Source organism: Salvelinus sp. IW2-2015, linkage group LG18 (genome assembly GCF_002910315.2).
Source record: "Salvelinus sp. IW2-2015 linkage group LG18, ASM291031v2, whole genome shotgun sequence".
In the NCBI taxonomy this organism is placed as follows: Eukaryota; Metazoa; Chordata; class Actinopteri; order Salmoniformes; family Salmonidae; genus Salvelinus; species Salvelinus sp. IW2-2015.
The window spans coordinates 60237329-60249531 of NC_036858.1; the positions used below are offsets into that span (position 1 = coordinate 60237329).

Genomic DNA, 12203 nt, shown 5'->3' on the forward strand with positions numbered 1-12203 from the left:
CAAGTGGCTCAGGTAGTGCAGCTCATCCAGGATGGCACATCAATGTGAGCTGTGGCAAGAAGGTTTGCTGTGTCTGTCAGCGTAGTGCCCAGAGCATGTAGGCGCTACCAGGAGACAGGCCAGTACATCAGGAGACGTGGAGGAGGCCGTAGGAGGGCAACAACCCAGCAGCAGGACCGCTACCTCCACCTTTGTACAAGGAGGAGCACTGCCAGAGCCCTGCAAATTATTTTTATTTGAGCAGTGTATAATTCCTTCTTGCATCTATGCTCGCTCTTCCTTTCCCCTTGTCAACTTCAGTGCACAATACAACAGATGTATCCCAATCATGCACTACTGTGTACAGCAAGCATGTTAGCAGTTACACTGGCGGGCCCCGGTGACAATATATTAGCCAGCTAGCTAACATAGCACCCCTCTTTGTTTTGAACCGGGTGTTATGAGTAGGCTAAACTAGCTAGCTGCATTGCTAGCTAAGTGAAAGTTTAAAAAAAATACAAACACATATAGCTAGCTTGCTCTCTCTTGCTTCTTAATTCTAGAAGAAATGAATTTGTTAAACTATTCTTTCTCTGAATCAACTTCAAAACACATGTTATGCACTGTGTTATTGCAAGTATAAAATATGCATTTCATTCCATCTGTGGACCGTTTATAGATATACAAGGGCTAGACCCTCCTTTTTGACTTGTATATTTGTCTGGCCTACTGATGCTGTTGCCTTTTTTGTTATTTATTTTWAATTATTTTATTTGCATCCATTATGTGTGGATGGATTGGTCCCACTAAGAATCTGTTACCATACCTGTCTATACCTCGGAGTTGTGCTTCTTGGTCCTGGTCCTTGGGACCCATCAAACCTCTAATTTGGGTTGGGTGTGGACCAGGGGAGGGAATATGTGCACCCCTTTGGGTTCCCAGGGCCAGGAGTTGGGAAGCATTTCCCTTCAACAATGTAAAAATGTCTGTGTCTTTGAATGTACACGACCCATCTGAATGCATACAGTACCAATCAAAAGTTTGGACACACCTACTCATTCCAGGCTTTTTAATTGTTTACTATTTTATACATTGTAGAATATAGTGAAGACATCAAAACTATGAAATAAGACCTATGGAATCATGTAGTAACCAAAAAAAGTGTTAAACAAATCAAAATATATTTATGACTCTTCAAAGTAGAAACTCTGCCTTGATGACAGCTTTGCACACTCTTGGCATTCTCTCAACCAGCTTCAACAACAGTTGTGTTGTGAAAAGGTAGGGCAATCTTCTGTATACCTATTTGTTAAGAGACCAAGTCCATATTATGGCACAAACAGCTCAAATAAGCAAAGAGAAATGACAGTCCATCATTACTTTAAGACATGAAGGTCAGTCAATGCTGAACATTTCAAAAAGTTACCAGCCTCAGAAATTGCAGCCCAAATAAATGCTTCACAGAATTMAAGTAACAGACACATCTCAACATCAACTGTTCAGAGGAGACTGTGTGAATCAGGCCTTCATGGTTGAATTGCTGCAAATAAACCACTACTAAAGGACATCAATAAGATGAAGAGACTTGGACATTAGACCGGTGGAAGTCTGTCCTTTTGGTCTGAGTCAAAATTTTAGATTTTTGGTTCCAACCGTTGTCTTTGAGATACAGAGAAGGCAATGCAAATAGTCTGGGTGGCCATTTGATTAGATGTTCAGGAGTCTTGTGTCTTGGGCGAGGAAGCTGTTTAGAAGCCTCTTGGACCGAGACTTGGCTGGAGTCTTTGACAATTTTTAGGGCCTTCCTCGGACACCGCCTGGTATAAAGGTCCTGGATGGCGGGAAGCTTGGCCCCAGTGGTGTACCGTGCCGTATGCACTACCCTCTGTAGTGCCTTGCGGTCGGAGCCTGAGCAGTTGCCATACCAGACAGTGATGCAACCAGTCAGGATGCTCTCGATGGTGCAGCTGTAGAACCTTTTGAGGATCTGAGGACTCATGCCAAATCTTTTCAGTCCTGAGGGGGATTAGGTTTTATCGTGCCCTCTTTACAACAAAACCCTTGAATGAGTAGGTGTGTCAACTTTTGACTGGTACTGCGCGCGCACGCACACACACACACACACACACCACACACACTCTGATATGAAGCCTGGCCATGTTTTTCCATGTTAAACGTTCAGCATGGCACCCTGTGACACCCGGTCTGAAAGGCCACTGTACTGGCAAGCGGCAGGCATACTGATGTTGCCATAACGATAAGTGTTTGATGAACAGCTTTATGGATTTGACATTTTGTCTTCTGCTATATTTGAATTCTGTGCAGGGTGACGAGTGATAGAACCAGCCATGGAGCCAGAGGTACGGTGTGGAATGCAGGGGATGTATTAGTGGCTATAGTGTGTGTGTGTGGAGACGGGTTAATTCTGTTGATGAGAGCTGCTTCGCTTCTTCCTGAAAGGAAAAGGCTGTGAGGCTCCCACCATGGAGCCAGGGGTACAGTGAGGAATGCGGGGGACATATTAGGCTCCCGCTCCTCGTCGTTAGAGAAAGAGAGCAGTGTAAACACAATGTTAATGCCATTTCCCAAGTACATTTACATTACATTTAAGTMATTTAGCAGACGCTCTTATCCAGAGCGACTTACAAATTGGTGCATTAACCTTAAGACATCCAGTGGAACAGCCAACCTTTTCAGATAGTGGCAATCCTAAGCTCTTCTTAACGGGGCGGGGGTAGAGAAGAATTACTTTATCCTATGATCCTACCGAGTATTCCTTAAACGAGGTGGGGTTCTCCAGGTCCAGTTCTCCGGAAGGTGGTGATGTGGACTTCCGCATGTCCTAAGGGCGCTATCCGTGAGGGAGTTTGTTCCACCATTGGGGGCAGAGCGGAAGCGAACAGTTTTGACTGGGCTGAGCGGGAACTGTACTTCCTCAGTGCTAGGGAGGCGAGCAGGCCAGAGGTGGATGAACGCAGTGCCCTTGTTTGGGGTGTAGGGCCTGATCAGAGCCTGGAGGTATTGAGGTGCCGTTCCCCTCACAGCTCCGTAGGCAAGCACCATGGTCTTGTAGCGTGATGCGAGCTTCAACTGGAAGCCAGTGGAGAGAGTCGAGGAGCGGGGGTGACGTGAGAGAACTTGGGAAGGTTGAAACCAAGACGGGTCTGCGGCGTTCTTGGATGGGTGTAGGGGTTTAATGGCACAGGCAGGGAGCCCAGCCAACAGCGAGTTGCAGTAATCCAGACGGGAGATGAACAAGTGCCTGGATTAGGACCTGCGCCGCTTCCTGTGTGAGGCAGGGTCGTACTCTGCGGATGTTGTAGAGCACGAACCTACAGGAACGGGCCACCGCCTGATGTTAGTTGAGAACGACAGGGTGTTGTCCAGGATCACGCCAGGTTCTTAGCGCTCTGGGAGGAGGACACCAATGGAGTTGTCAACCGTGATGGCGAGATCATGGAACGGGCAGTCCTTCCCCGGAGGAAGAGAAGCTCCGTCTTGCCGAGGTTCAGCTTGAGGTGGTGATCCGTCATCCACACTGATATGTCGTGCCAGACATGCAGAGATGCGATTCGCCACCTGGTCATCAGAAGGGGGAAAGGAGAAGATTAATTGTGTGTCGTCTGCATAGCAATGATAGGAGAGCACATGGTAGGTTATGACAGAGCCAAGTGACTTGGTGTATAGCGAGAATAGGAGAGGGCCTAGAACAGAGCCCTGGGGGACACCAGTGGTGAGAGCACGTTGGTGAGGAGACAGATTCTCGCTAACGCCCCTTGTGTATAGGAGTCGACCCTGCTCAGGTAGGACGCAATCCAAGCGTGGGCCGCGCCGGAGATGCCCAACTCGGAGAGGGTGGAGAGGAGGATCTGATGGTTCACAGTATCRAAGGCAGCCGATAGGTCTAGAAGGATGAGAGCAGAGGAGAGAGAGTTAGCTTTAGAAGTGCGGAGCGCCTCCGTGATACAGAGAAGATTTAGAATGCAAATGGCACCCAATTCCTCATTTAGTCCACTACTAAATGAGTAGTGCACTAAATAGGGAATAGGGTGGCATTTGGGACGCAGTCAAAGATTTGTTGCRGGGTTTGTGGGAAAGGTAATTTTAAGAGATTGTTTGAAGGAGCAGCCTCTTGGAGGGAAGTAGGGAAGAGGTAGAGGGAGAAAGGTAGAGGGAAAGATACCAAAATGTTCTTATCTCCTGCTGTATCCTACAAGAACAGGCATGCACACACAAGATTGCAGGATGTACCTGCACATGTTTGGAGAGAGGTGGCGCAGATGAATGCAAACCAGTTCTTGTAGTGTTGGTAGCATCCCAAATGTAGCCATATCCCATATATCGTGCACTACTCTAGTTAAAAGAAGTGCACTATATACGGAATAGGGTACCATTTGGGACACACTCTTGGAATGAGGAACATGATGAAAAAATATGAGGGGCTTTGCCCTCTTGATTTGCGGAAAGGGAGACTGTTACTTTCTGGAAGTTTTATATTGTCGTGAGAGCCAGTGCCAACGGGGCTGTTACTTGGGTTGGATGAATCTCTCTCTCTGTCTCTGTGCGATGTGCGCTTTGAGCTGACAGAAAAGAAATCGGAAAGAAATGGAATTCAACTAGTTGTTTAAAAACGGAAAAATAACCAAAAATGTGTTTAAAAAAATAATAATATATATATATATATATATATATATATACACACTATATAGGGAATAGGGTGCCATTTGGGAGTATCAGAACCGATGGTTACATATTTTAATCTCTACTGTCCGATGTGCTTATCATAGCACGTTCAAAGGAGTCTGATGACACAGAGACAGACACACAGAGAGCGAGACACACACACAGACAGTTTCTCTAGAGAAATCACATCCAGCCTGAATTATGCAATGTAGCAGGGAGTTGTAGTTTCCAACAGGCTAATATTCTACGTAGTTTAGCGCATAAAAAGTGGTGATTTAACTACATTGCGCATCTACTTGTCCGGTCTGTGTTTCAAAAGAACAAACGCCTGCTACAGAAGAGACAGTAATCCGTGATCGATCGTGAGGAGATATAGATAGGGAGCTGCTGTTGCTTCGTGAGGTATCTCTACCTGAAAATACATGATCAAAGTGATTTTGAAGAACTACAAAATGGTGATTTCTGTCAGAGCATACGCAGCAGCTCTAAAGAGATGAGATTATGACTTGGAATGAAAAGTCTTCAAATAAAGCAAATGTAATATATACAACATTAAATATTTTAGGAAAGTAATGTGAATAAAATACTGGTAATAAGTGATAGACAGTAATGGGCATTCACTACCATCATGGGGCATTTATGTATTATTTATTTTTTATTCTCTTACAGCATTCAACCCAAATAATCGAAATCGAAAAATCGTGATTGTTTTTGATAGTCGAACCGACCACAAAAAGCACTAATCGCTCGCTCAGCACTACATCTGGGTGATCCCCACAGACTGTCTTCTGTTCTTCCGCCATTGTCTTTGGTCTGTCATTTCTACATTATATTTAATCATTAAGGGATTCCATGACATTCTAGTATCCACCCTGTCAGCAGTTAGGCCTTGATGTATCATTTGAGATGACCTTTGTGATTGTTCTATCTATAACCTTTACATGAGCGATAGAGCTCAATTTCAGATGGCTTGACTCGACTTGACTCGCAGTGGAAATCAATAAGCATTCAAGTTGCTGCTGTTTTTGAGCCCTTAACTTCAATCAAGTCCACAGTAAATCCCATTAATGCCTAGATCTGTAATCTATGAGCTTCATTCTAATGTCTTTTTGGAGACTTCCCTTAGACCTGCTCCGAATGGAGAAGTCTTGTGCTCTTCTATTGAAGTGTTTCAGTATGGGTTTCTGTACGCGAGTTGGACAGACTGGTGACTTTCTTGCAAGCTGGACAGGTGCTTTGCTGTCCTACTGTGTAGTTTGTTTGATATGTAGGGAAACTCCTAGGTGTCTGGAGATGCTCAGAAACCCGTTTAAAGATGGAATCTGCATGTAGGGGATACGGCACAACTGTCGGTCCCACGGCAATTATTGTTTTGTTGCCGAAGCAGAGCTGGGGAGCGTTGCACATCGTCATTTTTTGTTGTTGTTGCAGTACATATGCTGCTGTTCTATCGTGTGTGTGCAATGATGTCGGAGGTGTAAAAAAACAGCGCTAGCAGTAACTTTTTCTGTTTAAATATCGCAAAAGGACATGCCAGTTTCACTATTATGGAGTCTAGCTTTAAAGCCATCTGCAGTTGGGTGACATTTTAATAATGCAATGTTTGCTCTCAAAGCCTCAAGCATTTTGTTRCAACTCCCAAATATAAAACCCAATAATGCAAATATCTGTGATGGGTGAACTTAATTTCAACTTCTTTGAAGAGATATCCCCCCAAGTTACCACAGTACTGTTCCATTTTGAGATGGCCTACTACCCTACTCTGCCCTGTGCTATCTCTGTGGGAGGAGTTTTTATTGATGTGTTGTAGTGCGGGCTCCTGACGCACTGTAAAGTTTGTGCCATATTTTATAAAATATATTGGAAATCTTACTCATTAGTTTTCCCATCATAGCTCTCCGATGGATAGAAGCTCTCATCAGAGCTCTCATGGACAGGTGGTGGGCTGACCTTGCAGTGTAGTTACTTTTAATTTATGTAAAGTGAAGTAGGGAAACTCTGAGTGGAAGTGCTCACAAATGCATGAAAGCCATCATCTGCAGTTGGGTGAAATTTTAATGCGAGTTTAAATGCTGCCCAAGCCTGGCTGATAGATGAGGTGTGTGTGAGTGTTTGTGCCCAAGCCTGCCCAAAAGATAATTACGTCCACCACCTGCCTCAATCAAGGGATGGAGAGCGGCATCATGCTGCATGGCCTGGCCCTATATTCTGATTTGGTCTGACTAAGAAAGAGAATCTCATCTACCCATCCTGTCTCAGGGAAGTGTGTGTCCAGGCCTGTAGTTAATTAAAGGGTTCCTTCACAGACTTCATTAGAGGTGAAGAGAGGAGCCTGGCAGATTAATGCACTGTGTCACTTCACTGAGACAGGACTGGGAGATGAGACACACAGACACACACTGAAGGAGTTTGTTATTCAACAGGAGCCACTGACTGAAAGGAAAAGGCCGTTTAGCCTTGAACCCAAGGTGGGAAGTCTGCTCTGTTTTTAATGTCTGGTGCCATTTCATCAATGTCAATAGTCATAACACTGGTGACTTGTATACTGTTTGTTTTTCAGCCTCCATTATAGAATAAATATACACACACACACACGGCTGTCGACTCCCTCTCTCAGGACAGTTTCCTGACATTAGCCCAGCTCCCGTACTGTGGGCAGTGAAGCAGACAGATCGCCAATGGAAATGAAGAGTTGTAGCTCTCTGTACTAAAGCCTTAAAAATATCTTCCACAGATCAATTGCATTTATCCTGCCTCTTATCACCCTCTTCTGACGTGCAGAAACCTAAAAAGCATTAAATACATATTTAGCAGGGATTTCTGGACAAGCGGCATGGATTTTTCCACCTGAACATTCATTGATTTGAGGCTGACTTTTGAGTTTCTGATGCGACTAAGGCTAACGTGGGGGTGTGACTGCCTGTAATGTGAATGTCAGCACTATAGGGCAGCATTTATCACACACACACACACACACACACACACACACACACACACACACACACACACACACACACTAGGGTAGCATTAATCAGACTCGTGTGTGTGGAGTATGGACGTTAAAAACCCTTCTATTAGTCAGTGTTTGACATGGAGGTTTCTGTGTGAATAAATTTAAAAAAGGAAAATGGTTGATACGGCCATGAAATTGTTCAATAATGATTCATATTCACCCGATCCTTCAACCTTTCCTCAGGAAGATGGTGCATTGAAAGATATTTTGGCGCCGAGAAAACACATCACTTGTTGTATAATGGGCTTAGAAGTAAGCATTTCACTGTAAGGTTGTATTCGGCGCATGTGACAAATGCGATTTGATTACTAGGAGGGCAACATGCAGTGCCTTCAGAAAGTATTCCTGCCCCTTGACTTATTCCACATTGTGGTGTTACAGCCTGAATTCAACATAGCATACTTTTTGTTTCTCTCACCCATCTACACACTACCCCATAATGACAGTGAAAACATGTTTTTAGACATTTTTGTACAGAAATATCTAATTTACATAAGTATTCACACCCCTGAGTCAATACATGATAGACTAAAGCTGTGAGTCTTTCTAAGTAAGTCTGTAAGAGCTTTYCATACCTGGAAAATTCTTCATTCTTTGTTAAGTTGGTTATTGATCATTGCGAGACAACCATTTTCAGGTTTTGCCTTAGCTTTTCAAGCCRTGTTAAGTTACTTTTAACTTGGCTACTCAGGAACATTCAATGTCGTCTTGGGAAGCAACTCCAGTGTATTTTATTTTGCCTTGTTTTAGGTTACTGTCCTGCTGAAAGGTGAATTTGTCTCCCAGTGTTGGTTGGAACGCAGACTGAACTAAGTTTTCCTCTAGGATTTTGCCTGTGATTAGCTCTATTCTGATTATTATTATTTATTTATTTTAAATACTCCCTAGTCCTTCCTGATAACGGGCATACCCATAACATGTTCCAGTCACCACCATGCTTGAAACTATGAAGTGGTACTCAGTGACGTTGGATTTACCCCAAACATAACGCTTTGTATTCAGGACATAAAGTACATTTATTTACCACTTTTTTGGCAGTTTAGTGCCTTATTACAAACAGGATGCATGTTTTCGGAATATTTTTATTCTGTACAGGCTTCCTTTTCAGTGTCATTTAGGATATTAGCCTAGTAGTTTGAGCATTGGGCCAGTAACTGAAAGGTTGCTAGATCGAATCCCCAAGCTGACTAGGTATCCCCCTTTCCCTAGTATTGTGGAGTAACAATGTTGTTGTTCCATCCTCAGTTTTCTTCTCACAGCCATTAAACTCTGTAACTGTTTTAAAGTCACCATTGGCCTCATGGTGAAATCCCTGAGCAGATTCCTTCCTCTCCGACAACTGAGTTAGGAAGGACTCCTGTATCTTTAGTGACTGGGTGTAGTGATAGACCATCAAATTATAATTAATGTACTGTTTGCTTTGGTATTTATTTATTTTTACCCATCTATCAATAGGTGCTCTTTGTGAGGCATTGGAAAACCTCCATGGTCTTTGGTTGAATCTTTGTTAGAAATTCACTGCTCAACTGAGGGATCTTACAATTATCTGTATGTGTGGGGTACAGAGATCAGGTAATCATTCAAAAATCATTTTGAACACAGTGAGTCCATGCAATTTATGTGACTTAAGCAAATCTTTACTCCTTAACTTATTTAGGCTTGCCATAACATAGGTTGAATGCTTATTGACTCAAGACATTTCAGCTTTTCATTTTTTATTAATTTGTAAACCGTTCTGAAAGCATAATTCCATTTTGACATTATGGGGTATTTTGTGTAGTCCAGTGACAATCTCAATATATATATACATTTTAAATTCAAGCTGTTACACAACAAAATGTGGAAAACATCAAGGGGTGTGAGTAGTTTCTGAAGGCACGCTATACCTTTATATTCAGAAGAGGTGAATGGGGTTTGGAGGGTGTGTTTAGAGTAACAAAATCGCTGCCAAGGCAACGTCTATTCTTCCTGGGGTCCAAACAGGAAACACAAATAAAATGAATAATATACGGTACATAATACAATACAAAATATATGTTTGTCTCTGGCGGGAATTCCACTAACGGTCCGTATGTAGCCAAACGTAACTGCTGTTCATTCCGTTTGCTCGAAAATGGTTAAAAAAGTAAGGCCTGTGTCCATAGACACATACCAGCTCTACTGGTAGTACTGCTACTACACCTGCACCTGTCGACGACACAAGTTCTGCTTCCACGAGCAGATCCAATGCTTGCATCAGTAATTCTACATTTTGTTGTTAGCCCAGCTAGCATGGACACTGGCAGTTGTGAATCTGATGCAGTCGAAGAGCTACTGCTCGCTTACCCGGGAAAGCACCGAACAACAGACAGGGACGTTGGACCATCGAAGAGGCGCAAATATGATGAACTACATTGATTTGGGGTTCACTTATATTGGGAGTAGTACCTTTCCTCAGCCAAAGTGTGTTTTTTATATGTGCAAAAGTACTATCTCACAACTCAATGAAACTCCTGTGCAGACATTTAGAAACAAAAATAAGCCACGGAAGTTTTTTGAGTGAAAATTAAGATGATTTTCGAGTAGTAAGACATGTATAAAAGCAACAGATACCATGACTGAGAAGGGGCTCGAAGTGTCTTATATGGTGAGCTACTGAGTGGCTAGGACAGGCAAGCCCCATACTATTGTGGAGGACTTAATTCTTCCTGCTGCCACGGATATGGCTGGGACAATGCTGGGGGAAAAGGCCCAAAAAACTGTACAGACAATGCCTTCATCAAACAACACTGTTTCACGACGCATCAGTGACATGGCAGGAGCTGTTTTGAAACAATTACTGCGTTGCGTACAAGCCAGTGAATTCTAAGCGTTACAGCTGGATRAGTCAACCGACTTGGCGGGCCTGGCACTGCTCCTGGTATATGTCCGTTACGTTTCTGGGGTGTCAATTGAGGACATCCTCTTCTGCAAACCATTGGAAACCAGGACAACAGGTGAGGATATTTTTTAAAGTACTGGACAGCTTTGTGACATCAAATGGACTTTGTTGGTCAAGATGTGTTGGTACATGTACTGTGATGGCACAAAAGCCACAAAATAGTGGAGTGGTAATGCACGTGCAAGCAGTTGCTCCCTGACGCCACTTGGGTACACTGCAGCATCCACCGAGAGGCTCTTGCTGCCAAGGAAATGCCTGACAGCTTGAAAGACGTTTTGGACACTACAGTGAAAATGGTTAACTTTGTTAAAGCAAGGCCCCTGAACTCTCGTGTATTTTCTGCGGTATGCAATGATATGGGCAGCGACCATGTAACGCTTTTACAACACACATAGAAGTGTGCTGTATGTGTCTGACTATGTATGACTCTCTGTGTCTGACTGTTATGTACGATMATACATACACTACCGTTCAAAAGTTTGGGGTCACTTAGAAATGTCCTTGTTTTTGAAAGAACTTCTCGCATGGAATAGCCTTCATTTCTCAGAACAAGAATAGACTGACGAGTTTCAGAAATTGTTTTTGGCCAGTTTGAGCTTGTAATCGAACTGTGACTGTCTGTGACCCTGACTGTGTCTGATTCTGTGTGTCTTTGACTGACTGTGACTGTGCTGATGATCCAGATACTCAACTAGTCTATTGCATGTTTTGTTTATTCCGTATGTAACTCTGTGTTATATGTGTCGAACTGCTTTGCTTTATCTTGGCCAGGTCGCAGTTGCAAATGAGAACTTGTTCTCAACTAGCCTACCTGGTTAAATAAAGTTTAAATAAATAAAAAATAAAGGCCAGTTTTATTGCTTCTTTAATCAGAACAACAGTTTTCAGCTGTGCTAACATGATTGCAAAAGGGTTTAAAATTATAAACTTGGATTAGCTAACACAACGTGCCATTGGAACACAGGAGTGATGGTTGCTGATAATGGGCCTCTGTACGCCTGTGTAGATATTCCATAAAAAAATCAGTTGTCTCCAGCTACAATAGTCATTTACAATGTCTACACTGTATTTCTGATCAATTTGATGTTATTTTAATGRACAAATGTGCTTTTCAAAAACATGGACATTTCTAAGTCACCCCAAACCTTTGAACGTTGGTGTGTATGAGACGACAGTGTTGGACTCTTACCTCACCTGTCTGTTAATCTCCTGCTATATAGGAGACTGTAGCTCTGAGGAAGCAGGGTATAGGCGTAGAGCTGGGTTAACATGTTATCATAATAGTAGTACTACCCTGTTCTGTGTCTGGTACTATATAGGAGGAGACTGTAGCTCTGAGGAAGCAGGGTATAGGCGTGGTCATGGACTCCAAACTACCTCACCTAATCGGCATCAATGATGATCTTCTCAGCACTGGCATCATTCTCTATCATTTAAAAGTGAGTAAGACAAATACATGTATAGAGTATACTGTATACACTAAGTGTCTAAAACTTTATGAACACCTTCCAAACTTTCATTTGCACTCCCTTGTGCCTTCAGAACAGCCTCAATTTGTCAGGGCATGGACTCTACAAGGTGTCGAAAGCATTCTACAGGGATGCTTGC

General features: G+C 43.1%; 1 protein-coding gene across 1 annotated transcript in view; it reads left to right on the top strand.

The window, feature by feature from the left end:
• kif16bb (kinesin family member 16Bb) overlaps window positions 1-12203 on the top strand; it is a 65889-nt gene that overhangs the window by 29866 nt on the left and 23820 nt on the right. Inside the window, exon 14 of the mRNA XM_024008529.2 lies at window positions 11915-12034. Coding sequence (XP_023864297.2) covers window positions 11915-12034 — 120 coding nt within the window. The remainder of the gene's footprint in view (window positions 1-11914; window positions 12035-12203) is intronic.